Raw genomic sequence first — 20,207 nt, forward strand, 5'->3', positions numbered from 1 at the left:
CTACTTTCTAAATTTATCACAAATTATCATCAGGGACGCTAATTTTAGTGTGAGGAGTATTTACGAACGCTGATGATGTTAATGAGCACAGCTACAGTTCAGTGAATTTGCTGAACTGCTGCTGATAAGGGGAAACTGCTGCCCTGTTTGACACAAACCTACAATGTGTGGCAACATCAGCAACGTTTCACAATGCTGCCTCCTGTGTACTGTAGCATTATGTTGACTTGCAAAATGCTCGGAAAATAATGAGGGAAAGAGGGGAGAGTAAAGAAAGATGTGATTTTTTTTTTAATGGGACCTTGTTTCTGTCATGTCTTCACTAAAGAAAGGTCAGATATTTGATTACTCTCTGTCTGCATCCCGTTGTCTCCTTCTCTCTTCCTGATCAAATTGTCTTTAATAAGCAAAGCAAAGTTAACACCTGCTTCTCCCAGGCACCGGCACAGTTTCTTCTCCTGCAGCAGTCAAACAGCAATGATAAATCGGTTCTAGTGTTCATTCCAATACATTTTCATCCTCATTTCCACATATTTTTCTGGGGTACATAAGAACGCTCCAAATGCATAATGCATTAACCCAAACACACAGTTTCCAGAGGTAGCACTTTCTGTCGTATTCGAGGCATCAGTGTGACCCCTTAGTAAACACAGACAAATGCCATTTGACTCATTTGCACTATCACAAGACATTGCTTCCATTTGAGTCAACTGGCCCAAACAGTACCAAAACACACATACAGTATCCGTCTGAAGTAGAATATATTATACACCAGTCTGCTCGAGAAGACACACAGTGTATGAACTTACCTGATAGAGAAGATTTATCAACCTGATAGAGAACCCCAGTGTGTATACTGAGAGCCTGAGTGTTATAAATCACACATTGTTCCTCTGTATTTGGATGTTTCCCTCTCGGGATAGGGAACATTTTCCCCTCATCAGTTTTGTCATTCACTCAGATTAATACGCCTCTCTCACTATAAGCCTACTGTTCCTGATTTATGTGTGTGTCCATCTCACACTACAAAGCATTATAGATATATTTTGTTGTTTTTTTGCCCCCATACATGAGTGGTACAGAATACCAGAAAGATTGGTCACTAAAAGAAACTATTGGAACATCACTATGAAGCCTCAGCCTAAAAAGCATTAATGGGCATTACTGGAAATTTGGATTTAATACACTGACTGAAATTTTGTGCGTTGGAAGAACTTTGATCATAAACACTACAAACATCTGAGAATGGAATTTTAGAAAAGTTGAAAAGAGAAGATTCCTTCTTGAGTCTGGGGTTAATCACTTGAGGTGTATGAGGCATATTTGCTCTTCTGAGAGTGTAAAGTTGAGGTCGAGTTTTCAGATTTAATTGAAAGTAACACTCCAAACATTCTGTGTAGGTGGTAGAAGAAGAGACATTGAGCTTTTAGATTAACCCCTAGACCCAGAAGTTTGTTGTAGAGCTAACCATTTTATGAATCTGAAAAGGCTGCAACCCAGAAATATTTTCAAGTTGTGTTTGAGCCTTTAAGGGATACGCCAACAATTTCTTTACATTTATTTGAGAGTTGGAGCATTTTTGATGATCATTGGCCTCACTGACTGATGAAGTTACTGTGAGATAGTCATCCATGAAACATCGCTCCAGGATTAAATGTCAAAGGAAAACACTTTTGGGGGCAACAATGAACACATATTGGAATTCACCGGATTGTATAATTGATAATATTCATCCAGAGAAGCTTTTTTTAAAGGGGCTTTTGGATCTGTTCAATGGGCATCTAAGGGTCAATTCATTTAATTTAATTTCCCCGGAAATGTGCTGGGCCTGTTGTTTTCAGGCAGAAATGTTGAATTCCATTATATCATCCTACCTTCTTGCACCGCCTGGAAAGGGTTGTTCCCATCGACAAATTCCACAGAGATGGTGATCTTCTCGGTCTCCAAGATGTCATTGTTGAGGTTGAGGTCTGCCACGGCCAGGCGAAACACCTCGTCATCTTTCCGTGCCGACTCGTCAAAGATGGCACCTGTCAAAAGGGAACAGAGAAAAAAGGGGAGATGTCGTAAACAAAAGAAGTTTTGAAGGAAGCAGATCGAGAGAGAAGAGAAGAAAAACATTAACAGCGCTGATTGTAAGGTCAGACACTTCGCAAGGGCACCATGACTCAGAGCAAAGGGAGAGGACTCCAGCGTAGGCCAAACAGGGATGAAGAAGAAAGAGAAAGCTGTCCTTCATTAAATGCAATTGTTGAGAGCAGCAATGCACAAAATGTCAGAAACTCAAAATGTCTAAGCAAATAATCACCCATAAAAAAAGGCTGGCAAAACTAATCTGAACACAGAAAAGGAACTTCTGAAGAAAAGGAAACAGCTTGGACAAAAAAATAAAAATGAGCAGAAGGTACAAATGAGAAATCAAGGGAAAAAACAAGTAAACCAGAAAAGACACCAGGAAGAACAAACACAAGGAGCAAACTAGAATTAGGAAACACGAGGGAATTACAAGGAAATGAGGGAGCAGGAGCCATAATGCAGAAACATGGCAAAGACGACAAACTGACAAGAAACAACATCAAACAGGGATTAGAAATATACTTGGACAAATGTGGGAATTAGGAACAGGAGTGCGAGGTGAGGGAGGAGAGACATGTGGTAGGTAGACAAGCGACATGTGACAGGCAGTGAAAGGAACATGAACAGGCCAAACCAATGAGCTGCAATCGGGACATGATGCCAGGAAGTAAAGTGACAGGAAACATAATGGGAGACGATTTCAAAATAAATCAGGAAATGAACACAAAGAAACACAGGATCGTGACAAAAACTCTACCTGCTCAAAGGGAAATGAAAGATAAAAGAATCTAGTGATTCCGGCGTCCGTGATGACAGATACAATTCCAACTAGTCAATACTAAATGAGTCATTAAAATGAATGTCAGGTTGGCGTGTTCGAGTTATTGTTGATGACAATTGAGGAGACAGAAGGGCATTGACTGAGTGGCAAAGATTTGGTCTTTGCTTTGGTCTGTTACACACAATTAACCGTGTGTTATCTTTTCCTCTCCGTCTCCCTTTTAGCCTCTCATTTCAGCCCAGTTTATCCCTGAAGCCAACAAGCCACTAATTGTCTAAGCCAGTGCAGCGATGCACTGCTAAATGTATTTCACTGAACAGAAAACAAGACTCATATTGTGCATCGCGTGTGTGTGTGTAAAAAAAGAGTGAGCGAGGGGTGGAGAGAGAGAAACACAGGTTGATTCCATTAATAAATAGGAAGACTTTATTTGGCTAAGGGCTGTTTTGTGCCACATTTAGATGGCCGTTGTAATTGGCCCTCTATAGTTCAGTGAGTAGAGTCTGGTGCTAATAACACAAAAGTTGTGTTTTCAATTCCCACAGAACAACCTTGGGCCCCATTCAGAGTTGGCGACTTCAGTGGGCTGCATAAGTGGATCTGCTTCAGTCAAAAGACCTGTGAGGGGGGAAGTCTCAGAGGTGACCGGGATCATTTGCTGTTTGGCTTTCAGGAAATGAGGTTTTGGCATAAATGAAACCAAGCACGTGCATTCAATCTTCCCAAAAACCTGGATGACGAGGAAAGGACCGATATACGCCGTCAGTGTCACGCATTGTGCTACAGCCATCAAGCTAATATATGAACAAAACACACAAATAAACATTAACCTGGGTGAAGAGACTGACATCAATGACTAGCAAATGCAATCTTTAGTTCTCTGATTAGGGTTGAAGGGGAGATCGAGGGAGGCAGAGTCTCCTATCAGAGAAAGACCTGTAATATTGAGGTCCAACACACACAGATCAAATATCAGCACTGACTTATCCAGATGACAGGCTGGTGGTAGATGCATTGTGCCACATTCCTCCACCATGTATACGATCCAATTTGATGTCAACTTAAAGCTATCCAACGAAAGGCAAAACACAGTAAGTATGTGGGTGAACGTTTGCCACAACAATGTCCTTATACTTTCTAGTTTAATGTCACCTACCCTATGTTTTTGTTGCCTTCCGTTTCGAACACATTTCCCATTCTGCACGACTTCCTGTCCCCTCCTGTCCACCAGTTGTCACTAAAGCTCCCTGTGTCACCAGGCCACCTGATTTCCCACACCTGTTCCCTATTTACCCTCGTCAGCCTGCTGCACTCAGTCCCTTTCCTCTCACACACACACACTTTCCTCTCAGCATTGCTCAAGCATTCCAGCCTTTTGTTTGTTCTATCTGTCAGTCTGATTTGTTATTTTTTTGTGTACTGGACCTTTTTCTGCCTCTCAGATTTGATCTCCAGTGTCTCCTCTTTTTGGACTTGTTTCTTTCTCCCCTTTCTGAAAGTAAACCTGTTTTTTTGACTACTTGTGTATATATGTCACCTTTAGGCAGCCTGTCTTGACTGTGCCTGCTCCCTCCCAATCACAGGAGAGATAGTTTCACCCACATCCGGGTTTCGAGCCCTGCATTTGGATCCAAATTCTTCCTCCTTACAATGTTTTTGATACTTTCCACTTCTGGTGTGAGACTGCAACTTCTCTGATTAATTGGTTAAAGGGAAGCTTATGCCCTTTGAAGGTTACTGTAATGTAATTAAAGAGTCTGAGTCAATAAATTTAACTGACACCCCGAAAAAAAATTGGCAGACTGCAGTCATTTCAAAAACTGAAGACTTAAGACTTTTCCTTCAGAAGAACTGTTGATCAAATTATTCGCCTGAAGGACAATCAATTACAGTTTAACGTCAGACTTTGAACAACACCCCAAATTCCAAACCAAAAGCTGTTAGAAACTGTGTGCTAACTGCTTCTTCATCAAAAGGCCTCATGAAATATACATCCTCCAATAATTTGATCCATCAGCATTTGGCAACTGCAAACACCATCTGACTGATTGAGTCTTGGTTGTTTTTACAATCATGCAGTATAGATGATGCGAGACAAACAGGCCTTGGCTGACAAAGCGATAACGAGTGAAACACAAAGACTCGTTAACTATTCCATTACAGCTGAATTATAAATGGGGCTCAAATCAGGTTGAAGATGGCACGACTGGGAAGATTTGTACATATTTGAAGCCGGACTTGAGACAAATGAGAATTTCGGGTCGTAGAGGACAAATCAATGGAGAGGGACATTTAAAATTGAACATGTATGGTGAAAGGTTTAAAGCTGTTCCAACATTGTGAGCCTTCCTCAAAAATGTCATATTGCTGTGAACTTATGCTAAACATGTGTTTAGTTGTGTTTCAGAGAACCCGAACTAATTGGGTTTAGCAATCCATTTATAATCAGCACGACAGAGAAACTTTAGACATAAACATAATGAATGAAAAAGAGTAGCAGAGCAGCAACACCATAATGGCTTCTTTAATCTGTGCTTCCGCAATAGTGTTGCCATAGTAACCTCTCTCATTCTTATATTAAAACCTGCATAAGGAGGAGAAAGTATTGTACGCCACTTCTCTGTGGTTCTTTCTTTCTCTGTGAAATATCCCACCAGGGTGTGTTTTCCTGCTCTAGTAACTGAATAGCTCGATATAAAAATTAAATTATAATTCACCCATTACGCACAAATCAATGATAATGTTCCTTTCCACCCTCTCTTTCAACTTAATATGCTTTAATAACCTCCTGTTTGAAAGCTGTTTTACAGAACTGTGACTCAACTCAGTTATAATGAGCTACTTAGAAACTGGAGGTACAAGAACTGAGAGCCATTCCGGCTTTGCAGTGCGGTCCAGCCAGACTACCTAGGATCAGTGGTGGGATACCATTACGTAGTAGGTTAGCAGATGCTAATGCAGGAGGAACAACCACCCCCTTTCCCCCCCATCCACCCAGATACCACCACTGAAACCAATATCCTGGAACACACTACGGCAACAGTGATCCAGGAGATACACAGATACTACATCAGGAAGAAAAATTACAGCCCCCAACCTCCCCAGACACCTACACACACGTGCACACACATCCACACACACATAACACGCAGGGGAGACATTAATAAGCTGGCCCAGTCAATGCTGGACATGTGTCCATAAAGAAATATGATGGGATGTCCATAACTGAGGCCCTGGAATCTGCTCAGGCCCACATCACTGGCAGCCTGACTAGGCCTTGGGGGGAAAAAAATCTCATCACCAGTTGGGGGTGGTTTGGACTGTCTGTTTGGAATGTAGACAGTGTGGCACATGGTGTTACAGTCTAGTTGGAAATTTGAATGCACCTAATTGCCACAACTGTATTTAATCAATCTGGCAGTAACACATTTATGATTCTGTCAGAGAGACTGCAAACGCTGCCTGATGGACGCACAATGACAAAACACGCCAGAGTTTAGTCGATCATAGGGGATTGGAATCAACAGAGCTCAAAGCAACAGTAGGACTCCCCAGAAGCAGATCAACACCAAAGCCAGACAGATCAACCTCAGCACAGCCTTGATGGACGACTAGAAAGCCAACGACTCCATGCCACATACTACATGCATCCTGTAATACCAGGGACTATGCAGCTCACCAGGACAATAACAACCTTCCTCAAGAACACAGCGGGATTGTGGAAGACCAACGCTTGAAGCCTAATCAAAGGCAATAGCCCAGGTCAGCATCAAGCGTGGATTATATGAAGGCGATGCAATGTCCCCACTACTATTCTGCGTAGGCCTGAACCACATCTGTGAGCTCAAGGGTGGATGTGGATGTAGATGCTTCAAGAAATGACCAACAGAGCAAGACATCAACTCACTGATCCATCCCAGAAGGATATACAGTCAGATCACTGGGATGCCCTTGGGACTTGAAATTGTGTGGGGAGATTGTTGTAAAGAGCAGGAAGTTAATCAAGACGGAGAGGAGCTGAACTACCAGGAGGCCAAAAGGCAGACAAGTTCCACAAATACTTAGGGATTCTTCAGTCACATGGGAAGAATTAAAGCAACAGCCAAGTATGTCCACAGAGTCTAAAACCGGTCTTTAGGAGTCAGAGATCGAACATGTCACGACAGAAAACAGTACATGCACACACAAATACACACACACACATACACACACCCAATCGTAAATTCCTCACACGCTTCTTCCTTGACAAGAGCATCATTAACAACAATTATCACTTTGAATGCAGTATCCAAAAGGGGAGACCCCCCCTTATTGATTGGTGGAGAGTTATTGATCATAGTCTACACCTGGTCAAGTGTTTGGTATTCAATTCCTAGCTGGTTTACTCTGATATACGACCGATAAATAACAGGATTGCATATTTACTCCCAGATAACCCCACAAGATGAAGTGGGAAGCTGGAAACTATCTCAAAAGAAAGATGTTTTAGATTGCAAACTAGTGAACTGTCATTTTGCAGCACCTTCTCTTACTAACCTTTATAGTTCAGTGCTTCTCCTTAAATAATTTTCTGCAAAAGTAAGAAAGTATCCGATGACGTAATGCTGCGTCTGGTCTGAATGTAGCAACATACCAATATTCATTTTAAATTAGAATGGTAAGGGAAAAGAACAGACATCTCGAGTACATGACATTGCGGCACAGGCTCCATCCTCCTTTCACCCATACAGCTAAGCCGTCCCTGTAACTGTACAAAATCAGATAATGGCATTCAAGCAGACAAAAGCACATTGTTGAATCCACAAAACACAGCTTCATTTCCTTATTAAATGAACAAATTAGGGCGACACATCATCCAAAGTAGAGTTATTATATCCCTGCTCTCAATAAAGACCCAGTAATTAAGCCCATTTCTTTGGGAAATCATTCAGCATGAGTGAGGAACTGATTGTTAAGAACAAATGATTTCACGCCTAGGAGGAGAGCGAACGAGGGAGGGAGAGTAATGTAAACCAGAGACACCGAAAGGTTACAACAGAATTAGCCTCCTGTCATTCAATCAGACTGACACCCGGCTGTCTGGGGGCCTTTTGTTCAGGTCAAAAGGCTTTATCTAAATAAGTTTTTGATTTGAAATTCTGCCTCTTCTGTCCCCTTCTCCCTCCCACATCTATCCATCCATCCTTTCTCTCTCTCTCGTACAGTTCCATTTCTGTCTCCCACACAAACTCTCCTGTTGTTGTTGTTGAGGATGCAGCTTATGGCATTAATGTGACAGGAAAACTGACACACCAACAGTGATAATGACTATTGAAGAATGATAAGCCACCATCCGTCTCTCCTCCTCGCTCTCTCTCTCTCCCACACACACACACACAGGTGATGTAAAGCTGGAAAGTGACAAGGCTGGACTTGAGAGTTGCGATGATTGAAGCAAGACAGCGGTGGTGCTGAGCGATGATGAACGTGGGAGGTTAATGCCCTGCTGTGTCAAATGTTCACACACACACACCACACACACACACAAACGGACACACAAGGAAAATGCACTTAGGTGAAAACAGAGGCTGTTATTTACAACAGTAGTAATGCAAGAGCCAGACAGGCGCACTTTCTTTGGGCGATGGAGCAAAATTAATGTGTGTGTTTTTGTCTGTTTGCTTAAGGGGGGGGGGGGTCAGAGAGATAAAAGGCTAATGTGAGTGTGTGTGTGTGTGTGTGTGTGTGTGTGTGTGTGTGTGTGTATGTGTGTGTGTGTGTGTGTGTGTGTGTAGAGCAGGACAAAGACAAGGCAATAACAGTGATAATAAGTAAAATGAGTTGAAATTTTATGTTATCAGTCAGTATGTTTACTCTACATATACATTAAAACTCTGATTACATCCAGATTATTCAATAAATATATATTTCTTTCCTGTAAACACCATAATTTGACTGAAATCTGCACAAATCGACACAGGCTTAGTTAGAGGAGAAGACGTAGATTATGATTATGTTATGTATTGCTGATGTCCTGAAGCATGGGAACATTCTAATGGGCGTAAATTCCCTCCATGCGCGTTTCCTCGCCTGGCGGACTCTGCACCTGTTTAACAAGGTGTCGTGTATAATTGGCAAACAACTGAATCCTATTAATTCCATCCATGTATACATCTTAGTCGCACTTTTTCAATCCTAATTGCATGAAAGCTGGAGTAAGTGTTATCAGTATATATGTTTTGTGATATATTGTACCAATGTGCGTGTGTGTGTGTGTGTGTTGCTTGAGATTCCAGTTCCTCCCCTGTGTACTAATGAACTAAATCTCCCAGGTAATGCGATTTGTGCCAGAAAAATACCTCCCATTCTCCTCTTTCTCATCCTCCCACCTGCCTCGCCTCGCTTGCTTCATTATACGCATTCAAATTAATTCGCTCCGTCATTAAAAAGAGGCGAGGAGCTGGGAGAGTTTGTAGTCGTAGTTGGGCAGAGGGCTCCCGCTCCTTTGTCAAGCTGTAGCACAAAGCTCTGCCAAGGTCGTTGCTATCTCTGCCACGTCTCCCTGCCTGCCTCGCCCTTTCCTCCCTCTTCACCTGCTCCTTCCACTGCTATCTTCACTGTTTCTGGCAATCATCGTTTTTCTCTTTCCATTTTTCTCTCTCATCTTTTCACGCCTCTCCTATTCTCTCCCTGCAATTGTTGGTCCCCCTCCTCTCTCTTTATGGTCACTCCGCGCAAATTCTCTTCGATTCTTTCTCACCACACCGTCTCTCCGATCTATTCCTTTCCTGCACAGTTGCCATGTTTCTTCTTCTTCCTCTTCTGCTTTGCTCGCGTTCTCCTTCACAATCCTGTTAAAACTTCCAACACCACTACTCCATCTTCCAGTTGCATCCCCTCCTTTTCCCGTCAAAGCCTTGTGTGTCCAGTAGGCGGGGAATGCATTTTACGTCTCCATTCATTATCCGGCAAGCTGACTACAATTTGGAGATAACACTTAACCCATTCATCTCAGGCGTGTGTACGCTCAGACTGCAGCGATATAAAAAGCGGACAAACTGACAGTACCATTTTTCTACTTGGATTTCTCTTCATGTCAGCTTCTTCTTCGCGTCAGCTCTTGGCCCGTCCAACTCGTTTGCAAACCACAGCTGACTCAGCTGTTGTCCAGCCAGGCTTACTTGCTTGCTTGGATCTTAAAACAGTAGAGGCGGTGGCTGTGAGCCAAGCGTTAGTGTATAGCTAAAGCCCCGGCCAAGGTATAAGTAAATGATCATTAGTGTGATAGGCGTGCACTCACTGAATAGCTGAGCTGCTTGAGCTGTGTACTCTGTTTATCCGTGTGTTACACACAAGCACGTTTGCTTTATTCCTCTGCCTGCACATTAACATTTTACAGCACACTACCACCTCACCTCATTCTCTTTGTTCTGCTCCTCTGCTTTGCACTTCTGTTCCACTCGTTCACTCCTCTCCTCCCCTCTATCTCTCCTTTGCCCTGCCCTCTTACCCCTTTCTAACCATTTCCTTTCTTTTCTCATTTGTCCCTACCTCCCTGCCTTTAGCTGCTCTATTGTCTATTCTCTCTGACCCCCTTGCGCTCCTTCCTTTTTCTTGTATCTCTCTCACTCTCTCTGTGTGTACCGCTATCAGCATCAACCAATCAATCTCATCATGAGGAATGTTGTGTTTCCTTCTTGCTGCATATTTTAATTGCATTGGTATTGGTTTGTGTCAATGCTGCGATGCTAAAGCTGGTATCGCTACTGAAAGCATCATTTTGGTATCGATCCAACACTAAACACTAGTCTTATGAATCACATCAGGGTTTTACATATTTAGAGTCATTTTACTAATCCCATCTCATCTTTCTAGCTTTTTCACAAATCCAACTTTTATTTTCATTTGCAGTAGTTCTAGTAGAAATAAAGAAGAGAAGAAAATGACAGGAAAACAGAGTGTGATGGATTACCTGCCTCATGTTTTGAATCTGTTTTAGTTGACTTTTATACTTCACTAAAATAATCACAGTGAGCTACGAGAATTTCTATGTGAACCATAGAAAAAAAAAATCAATTTAAAAATCACGCTTTTGTAAACTGTGGGCAATACAGCGTGAATGACTTGAAGTAAGCCAAATAAAAATTGACAACACACCAAAACACAGGTAGGCTCCTCAAACTATGCCAGAGAGAGAGAGAGAGAGAGGGAGAGAGAGAGAGAAAGAGAGAGAGAGAGAGAGAGAGAGAGAGAGAGATGGTGAGGAAACCAGACGACAGCAACGACAAGGACAACGAAAGCAGTGCATCCCTGTATGTTGATTAACAGTGTAAACACTCCACATCCTTTGGGGTCTGAACCCTTAAATCTGTTTTTTTAAGAGTGAATCCAGCCTCTTTTCTTTAAGCACCTTAAAGCTCATCCTTCTGATTAATGCCTCACATTTGGGGGGGATTTCTGCCTTTTGTGCCGGTGAGGAAAGAAGCTACAGATTTGTTCGCATCTTGATTCTGGTATATTTCAAACAGGAAAGAGTTTGAAGGACTCAAGTCTCTGCTGACACATTTCTTGCATCTCCAGCCTCCATTTCAAAGCTTATCCTTATCCAACTTTCCTCCAATTGCATCTCACATCCCCCTCATTTTTAACCTTCAGAGTTGTCTGCTTCCTCCACACACACACATGCACACACACTCTTTTATCCTGCTTTTTCCCTACTCTCACTCCCACCCACCAGCCTCTTCTGTTGCTTCCCTCATCTCTTTCCTGTCCTGCTGTCCTTGTCCTCTCCATCCATTACAGACCGGAGGGCGTTCTGTTAATCTATATCTGTTTAGTCCTGCTATATTTACATGCAATAAAGGAACTCGCAAAATGATGAAGTGATGAAAATACAAATAGAATGCACACACACGAGGATATATTTCCGTCATAAATCACCCTCCCTGAACCTGGATAAGGCAGCCAGCAGATATGACGGCTCTAAATAACTGCTAAACAGACGACCTCTGATCAATACAGCAATAGCCATGCATCAACAGTAATGCACAGTCTTATACGCTTTTTTTCTCTTTCATTAACTCTGTCTCCTTAATTTGCTCTCGGTTCATTTCATCATGAATCCCTCCACCCACACATGGTGAAGCAGAGTTAGCAGCACCGCCGTTGTCCTCATTTTCCCTCCCTCACTTTCTGTCCGTTTCTCTCGCTCACTCCGTCATTGTTTACCCATCACTCAGTCCGTGTCTCTCCCTCTCTCTCTCTCTGTGTGAAGTCCTCTGTGGTTCATGGTTTCTCGTCAGTTCTCTACTACCACCATGACACCCATCTCACTCATCATCACGCACACGCACACACACACGCACACACACACACACAAACACACACACTGCAATCATTACGAGCAGTGTGCAGTGAGTCAGTTAAAAAGTCATAAAGAGCATAATAAAGCTCTCCATCTGCAAACCTATTAGCGATGAGAAATCCTATGGGTCATACAAGCATGTAGCAGAGCACAGACATGTGCATGCACATGCACATACAAAACGCTACACAGATACAAAAAACTAAAGCGAGTAACAGAGTTTATTTTCATGTGGTTCAAACAATAGTAATGGACTTCTACTGAATGCTAGGGATGCTTGAATAGATTACCATTAGACAGAAATCAGTTGAAGTACATGATGGGTGGCAAAGAGGTGTGTGTTTGAGTGTGTGTGGTTCAATATGTGTGCCGTTCTGTATCCCTGAATGTATTGAATAATTCAGCAAAGGACTCCCTTGTAGAATCCTCTGGGACAGGGCAATATTTGGGAAATCTTAAGAGCTTTCTCCTGGTAGGCTTAGGCCAAGATTTTCCACTAAAGACCAGCAGTGAGGTGAATATAGCGCTACCAGCAAGAGGCAAGTCACATGAGACTCCTGCTGCAACTGCGGTTAGAATGATAATGCCCCATACCCTCACCAGGCACTGGAGAACAGACAATCAAAACTAGAAATTGCCGCTCCTGAAGAAACTCCATTCTGCCTTGTGACTGCCAGAGTCATAGCGTCGTTGTCACGGAACACAGGAGCCATGTGATTGGCTGCAGGCCCTTGATCTAGCATTTATTGTGGCATTTATGCACAGCCTGTCCTTGTCTGATATGTGACACTGGAGCTTTTCCCATCACGTGTACGTAGGGTGAGGAAGGAACGGAAGCAGAGGACAGACATCAGCTGTGGACAGAAACTGCCACACTGCTGTCCAAGAAGAAGCCAGCCAGAAAAGTTCATTTAAAAGCCAGCACGTCAGCAGAACCTCTCTGTACACACACACACAGCTTCAAGTGGCTGTTGTTTTATTCAGTACTGCAGTGAGGTGGATGGCCCTCAGGATCCAACACCCACACAACATGGGCTGCATGCCTGTGTGTGTGTGTGTGTGTGTGTGTGTTTATGTGTTTGTTTTGAATGGCGATGTGTATGATGTGTGTGGCAATATACAGGATTTTATATGCATATGTAACTGTGATACACACACACACAATGACAAAGCGAGCCCTGCTTCCCTTCTGGCTTTTACAGAGACGTACTGTTACATTGCACCAGTCAATGTGATGGATCGGTCTGTTTGAAATGGAACTGACAGAGGTCTCTGCTAACAGCAAACAACTGCATTTAATAGCACTATAATAACACTCCTGGGACCATTTACAAATGTTATGCAGGGAAAAGATGCTGAGGAAAGTCATATTACCCTGTTAGACATTTTAGGCCTCTGACATTTTCACAGGAAGGAAACACGAGTGGGGTTCTTACGGAATGATGAAGTGGAAAATCTCAGTGTACAAGAAAATGCAGAATCTGGCTGTTGAGGAAATGTTGTACACCTGTCAACATCTAGTGGAAATGCTGATTAAAATGTATGATATGCAAGAGATTCCATATGCAGCACTTGATAAGCACTTTTCATATTGTAAGATATTCTCAACCTAATTTGCTCTTATGGCAACTTTAACATCTCTTGACATAATGGCTCCATTCAAATTAACAACCCCACTCCCAGCACACACACACACACGATTAAGAAAATGCCTCCTTCTGCTCCATTTCGCAATGTAGCAGACAATCAAGTGAATAAAAATACATTTTGAAAGCCAATGGAAAGACAGCCTGTTATTGCAGTGATTGACATAATTAGGTCTGAAGCGCATTTGAGTCTTGAGATTGCTGTGTGTTTCCAAAGCAACCACTTGTAAATGAGTCCAGGGGATATTTTCAATCTGAAACTCCAATCTTCTTTCCTAATTCCTTGACATATTTAATGGAAACTCCAAGAATCTTTAGGATAGCACAAACCTCAATCCATGACTTGACAGCAAATCAGTGTTTCATGGAGCACATGTCTGTCCACTCCCTCCATAAGTAAACACTGGGACTTAGTGTTTACAACCAACTGTATCTATTTTCCAGTATTGATACAAAACCTCTTTCCCATGTAAACCACAATTGTGTTTATTTACGAGATTAAACACAAAATGGAACACAGCACCAATGAGAGTTAATCAATTCCTCCCAGCTGCACCCTTGGATCTTCCTCTTCTTTGCTTGCTATCATCTGGCCCCAGAAGGTGAAGTCTAATTGCAATTAACGACAAATTAATGCAGATTAGAAAGCTATGGTGATCTATGAAATCTAATATTTAATTACCAAAGTGTTCAAGCAAGCCTCTCTCTCTGGACAGTGCTGATGATAGAGAATGTTTTCTTCCTCATCATTATCTCCCTTTTTTAATTGTTTAATTTGGCATATTTATTGTCCTTTTTTTGCACAAACAGTACCAGTAAGTGTTTCCAGTGTTTCCGAGGAAATCCTGAGCCAATGTGATGGGCTGAGGGAATCCAGCTGATTTGTCAAATGTCTGATTCAGCGAACGCAGCATGGTTTCTGTCCTGCCTAGCATTGTGCTGAACAGTCGGCTGATTGTGGACATTCTCTCTTAACAAACTGTTTCAGGATGAACCTAAACGAGGTCCAGAATGGAACAAAAAGGGGGAAATCATTGGCTGAGTGGCTGAGAGTGAGAGAAAGAAGTGAAGGATGTGAACCAAAGCCGGGGAAAGATGGCACAATAGACCGGAAGAGACTTTTTTTGTTTCTCGGTTTTCTGAAGGATAATAAATGAAAATTGATGACCAATAAAAATGCAGGACACAATCACGCAATTCACAGCACACACTTTCTCATTGATATTCTTATTTTTTCTTCCCGCACTGTCTGTCACTTCTCCTCCTTTTTTTCTCCCTACACCTCCTCTCCTTCTGTCAACTTCCTCTCGTATCCTACCAGCAACAGACCTGAGCACTGAAATAGTCGCTCGAGAACACACACCACCAGGGATGAGGGAAGAACAAAACGGGCAGCCAAGGTATCCAAGAGACTGTTTAAACTTCCTGATCACATGTTCACACACACATTTACACTCGGAGGCCAAATGTGTCTCTGGCTGGACAGATTGATATCTGATTGCTAATATGTGCATACTTATTATTCATTTGTCATTGTTGTATGTATATTCCATCTGAAAACAACCAAACGTGAATGATGTGCCCTTGACTGTCATATGTGGCTTGGAGACACAGATGCATTTACACCTGATAACACCTGGTTAACATGCGTGTGAAATGCATCTGATTTGCAAACATGCAAGCCTTCTTCTCCCTATCTGGATAGAACTCATGTAGTTAAGACAACGATTATATCACTCAGTGTAAACAGGGTCAAAGAGACCTGAGGGAAAACACAAGAGAGAGATTGAAAAAAACACAAGAGGAGAGTCCAAAGGTCTTGCAAAGGCAAGAAAAGAGGAAGGAGAGAAAATCAGAGCACAAATCAGAGACGTATAGCAAAGAAAAAAAGCAAGTGAAAAGAAGAAATTGCAGATATCGCCTTCAGCACATACTTGAGGGACCTTTATTGAAATTTAAGGACAGAAAAGATTATACCTTTTCTCTGAATGAGGACTGCAGGGTTTTGTTGGCTCTGAATGCTTATGTTATAGAGGAGAAGCCACCCACTGCCACATCTTTACCATCATCATGAAGTGTGGGTGTGTGTGTGCGCGGCGTGTGCGGTGTTAGTGTGTGTCATTGAGAGGTGTAAATTCACATACTGTATGTGCTTGAGGTGGGTGGGGACGGCGTAGGAGGTTGACTCTTTGTGCACTTGCTGGTGGTTTCTTAGCAGCCTCTTAGACTTGTGTTGCGTGGGGAAGACGGTTAATAGGAAACAGTTATATTAAATTACAGACGGCTTTCTGTAAAGCTCAGCGGGGGCACAAGCAGCCACACGTTGCTGGTCTCATAAATGGACAAAAGCCCCCATTGATCATAGCCCGCACTTTGAAACACTTCTATAGCGGTCACAAGGAACGCTCATAACATCATGACATCAATGTTGCTATGGTAGAACAGAGAGTGAGGCCTTGTAAGCACTCTTTGATGTTGATTGGTGTATACATGATGTTAGAAAACAAAAATAAATTATTTTGCCTTAATTGACAAGTAATCATGTTTTCATGTGCATGTTAATAAGCTGAGTGATTGGTCGGATGTGGTGAGGTGTGAAAGTGGGTAGGATTTAATTAATCTATCAAGATCTCCCTTTGCCTTCTGCTCAAGTAAAGGAAAACAGAATTAAAACAAAAACAATGGCCTTTCTTCCTATTAAAATCTTGCAGTTATTTCCATGTCATCAAATGAATACTTGCTGAGCTGTAATGAACATATGTTGTCATTATACAAGGAAATATTGGATCGGAGGGAGGGATGGGAGGAAGTGTGCAGAGACCGGTGAGGTAAGATGGAGTCAGGCAGTGGAGGGCTTTGTAGAGTGTGATTAGCAGTTTGGAGTGGATTCTTTAACGGACAGGGAGCCAGGGGTGATGTGGTCCCCGTGTGATTGGGTGAGCTTAGATTAGAATGAGTTAGCGGGTTGATTTGGTGAGTGATTTTGGGGCCAATAATAAGGATTGCAAATGTGTTACAGTTCCGTTTGAGAAAGTTGGTTTGCATCCATAGTTGAATTTCAGTGCAGCGGTGGGAGAATGTGGAGTGGCAGTGGTTGTTTTGGTGGAGCTGTAGAGCTGAGTGTCATCAGAAATGGAGGCCATGACAGTGGATGTTGTCCAGTGTTTGGTTCCAGCTGGGTATTCAATGTCACCACGCATGATGCCTGTTAGTCTCTACTGCCAATGATCTGATGAGGGTAGCATATTGAAAATGGAAACTGTTGAAACTAATCTGTTCTACAAACAACACTCTTGATGTTTTCAGTTAATCATATTGTTTTGCATCATAATTGTTGTGCAGTGATAGTTGTTGTTTACAATTGGCCCAATGCAAACATATTTATTAAATAAGTGTTTGTCTGTGTGTAGAAAAAGAGTGGAGAGGTAAAAGAGAAGAGGTGATGAGCGATGCTATAATGAATGCAGCAAAATTTGGACTGAACCAAGAGACTGAAGGAGGACGTGGATCATTGAGATACTGTAAGAAAGAGAAAGGGGGGAGAAGAGAGAAAGAGAGAGAGAGAAGCAGAAGGCGGGGCAGTGTGTTATCCATCTAGTAAAGTGTCCAGCTCTATGAGTCAGCTACCAGCTGCACACTGGATCTCCCTGTCGCTATGGCCCAAGGAGCTATTTTTAGCACCACACACCCACCCACAAGCAGCAACAGATACGCACGCATGTATATATATATATATAGATCGTGAAAGTGATGCTCTAAAACAGTCCTTACTGTAGCCGTACTGTGTCAGTGATCATTCTGTTAATTCTGTAACCTCAAAGCTTTCCCATGGTGGCTTGAACTCCGTCGCTCCAAATCGCAGGCCCTTTGTCGTGACGTGTGTAATGAACACGCCACGAGCCGGTGACATACTGCACCTGCTCATAAGAATCACACTTGATTCACAATTACAAGGTTTTATGTGCAGACTCAATGTGTATAATTATGTTTATGCATATGCGTGCATGTTTAGATTTGTATGCGCGTGTAAATTTATCTGAAACACTGAAAGATGCGGCTGCAGGATGTTTGATCGTAATTGTGCGGCTTCAGGCCAATCAGTTGACAGGTGCGCTGATTTTTTAACTATTTGTTGTAAAAAAAGTTTGATGCTTATGTGCCTTTCTTTAATTAGCTTCACTTGCTTAGATGGTTCGGGAATCGCACTTCAAATCGCAAACGCAACATCTGAGATTAATTTTTTTGTGTGAAGACCGAGTGTTGAAAGCTCAGTTTTCAGGAATGACTATGGGGCTGCAGCCACTGGAAGGTTTAACAAAGTAAAGCACAAAGCCATAATTAGTTAGTGTGCTCTTGTACACTGAAAAGAGAGAAGAGAATCAGCAAGAGGACTGGAGACTCAGTGAGCCACAGCCTGAGATAAAAACACATTGTTTTAATTAGCAAATGTACAACACAAGAACAAGAATGACTGAGGAAAATCCTATTACGGTGTGTGTTTGTGTGTGTGTGTGTGTGTGTGTGTGTGTGTGTGTGTGTGTGTGTGTGTGTGTGTGTGTGTGTGTGTGTGTGGGCGCGCAACTATTTCAGTGTTTGAAAAGTTGCACTGTAAAATAAACTGAACTGAACTAGAATACTGTTTAAATAAGGTCAACACACAGGCTAAGTAAAGTCGTACTGGAGCCATGAAGAATGTACCACCTTTGGCTTTTAATCTGATGAATGTTGGCACGGTTTTTCTGCATAAATTTCTATTCATAAATGTGAACAAAGAAAGATTTAAAAAAATTAGTTTCCAAACAATTTCCATCTCTAGTATTCAGTTATTAACCCTTATGTGACCAATTATGCTAAACATCAATGTGTCGTCCAAACACACAGAAAGTCTTCTTTCCTAACAGGACAAATTCAATAATCGTCTACTCAAACTATTGATAAGCCCAAATAGCAACATCTTCTTTGCACTTTTGTTTTAATGAGCTTAATCTCTCAACATAATCACAGTTCAAAGAAGCCTTTGATTCCACCTCTCAATCAAAAGGACTATATCAAAACTCAATCAAAACTTTATTTCAGTGTGTGTCTGCAGTGTCCTTGTGGGTGTGTTCTTGTGTATTTTTGTGTTTGTGTGTGTGTGTGTGTGTGTGTGTGTGTGTGTGTGTGTGTCTGTGGCTGGTGTGTGCGCTTGGGAGACCTCGGGCAAAACATCCCAGATGCTGTTTCACAAACCCTAAAAAACGTTTAAAAGTAGAAGGCTACTCATTTTTTTTCCTTACTGCACCGCAGAAGAGAGAGAGGGGGGGCGGGGTAGAAAGAAAGACAGAGAGAAAGACAGAGTGAGAAAAAGAGTGACCCAGTTAGAGAGAAATTTAATAGGGATTCCATTTAAAGGGCCACATTAATTGGAGCAGATGCCTCCTCAATTATTAAGAGGCCTCCAAGGATGTTAGCACAAGCTAAATTTACCCTGCGTGGCTTTGACTTGGGTTTGTCCAATCTCATCTGCAGGCGCATTGGAACAAACAATCATTAGTTATCACACACCACTATAACACTGCACATAACATAGGCAAAGAGGACCACACACACACTCATACACACACACCACACAGCTTTAAAGAGGATGTCCTATGTGGACTTGCAGAGATTGACATATACATAAAGAATGCCAAAAAGCGTGCAGCCTGCAGACTCAAAAGCTGCCCTAAACGTATCCACAAGAGGAGGGACACAGTCTAAAATAATCTCCCTGTGAGTCAATGGCCCATCTCCCGGCTACATCTCCTGCCGTTTGAGCCTTAATGGCTTCCTAGTTTTCAGCAACCTGCTCTGTAATGAACCAGCAGCCAGAAACTAGTCCCCCGAGGCCGACACCAGAGTCCTGACAGAGCACTGGGCAAAATGGAAGGGGAGGGAAAAAGACAGAGAAGCAGTAAAAGATAGCTCTGCACCATTTCATAAATTTATAAATCTCCCTTTTGTGTCATGGAAAAGGAAATGTAAAGAGATTTCTAAAAATGTCAGGTACTTCTGACATGGGGCTGATGAGGGAATTGTTCTGACTGATGACGAGAAGAAGAGTCAGTTTGTGATTAATTCATCGCCCCCTTAAGAGTAGTCTGGAGGCCACACGCTGGTGAAGGGAGCCGTAAATAACCGGCCTCCATGAGATGCAATCTAAGTAAACTTGAGGCATCACTCCAGAGGAAATGCCTCCAGGAACTCTAATGAAATTGTTTTGTTTTCAGCTCCTCCCTCGGCCAATTTTTCACCGCCGTCGTACACAAATTGCTTCATGCATTTTAAACAAGACTAACACTAGCATTATTTGGATCCGCAAGAAATATTCAGGCTGTTGTTT

General features: G+C 42.3%; 1 protein-coding gene across 1 annotated transcript in view; it reads right to left on the minus strand.

Annotated features, from left to right (window-relative positions):
• Positions 1-20,207, minus strand: part of grid2 (glutamate receptor, ionotropic, delta 2) — a 351,200-nt gene that overhangs the window by 285,524 nt on the left and 45,469 nt on the right. The window contains exon 2 of the mRNA XM_076154034.1: positions 1,875-2,030. Coding sequence (XP_076010149.1) covers positions 1,875-2,030 — 156 coding nt within the window. The remainder of the gene's footprint in view (positions 1-1,874; positions 2,031-20,207) is intronic.

The sequence above is a fragment of the Genypterus blacodes genome, unplaced genomic scaffold (assembly GCF_046128005.1).
Source record: "Genypterus blacodes isolate CSIRO-AG114 ecotype Tasmania unplaced genomic scaffold, CSIRO-AGI_Gbla_v1 ptg000061l_1, whole genome shotgun sequence".
Classification (NCBI taxonomy): Eukaryota; Metazoa; Chordata; class Actinopteri; order Ophidiiformes; family Ophidiidae; genus Genypterus; species Genypterus blacodes.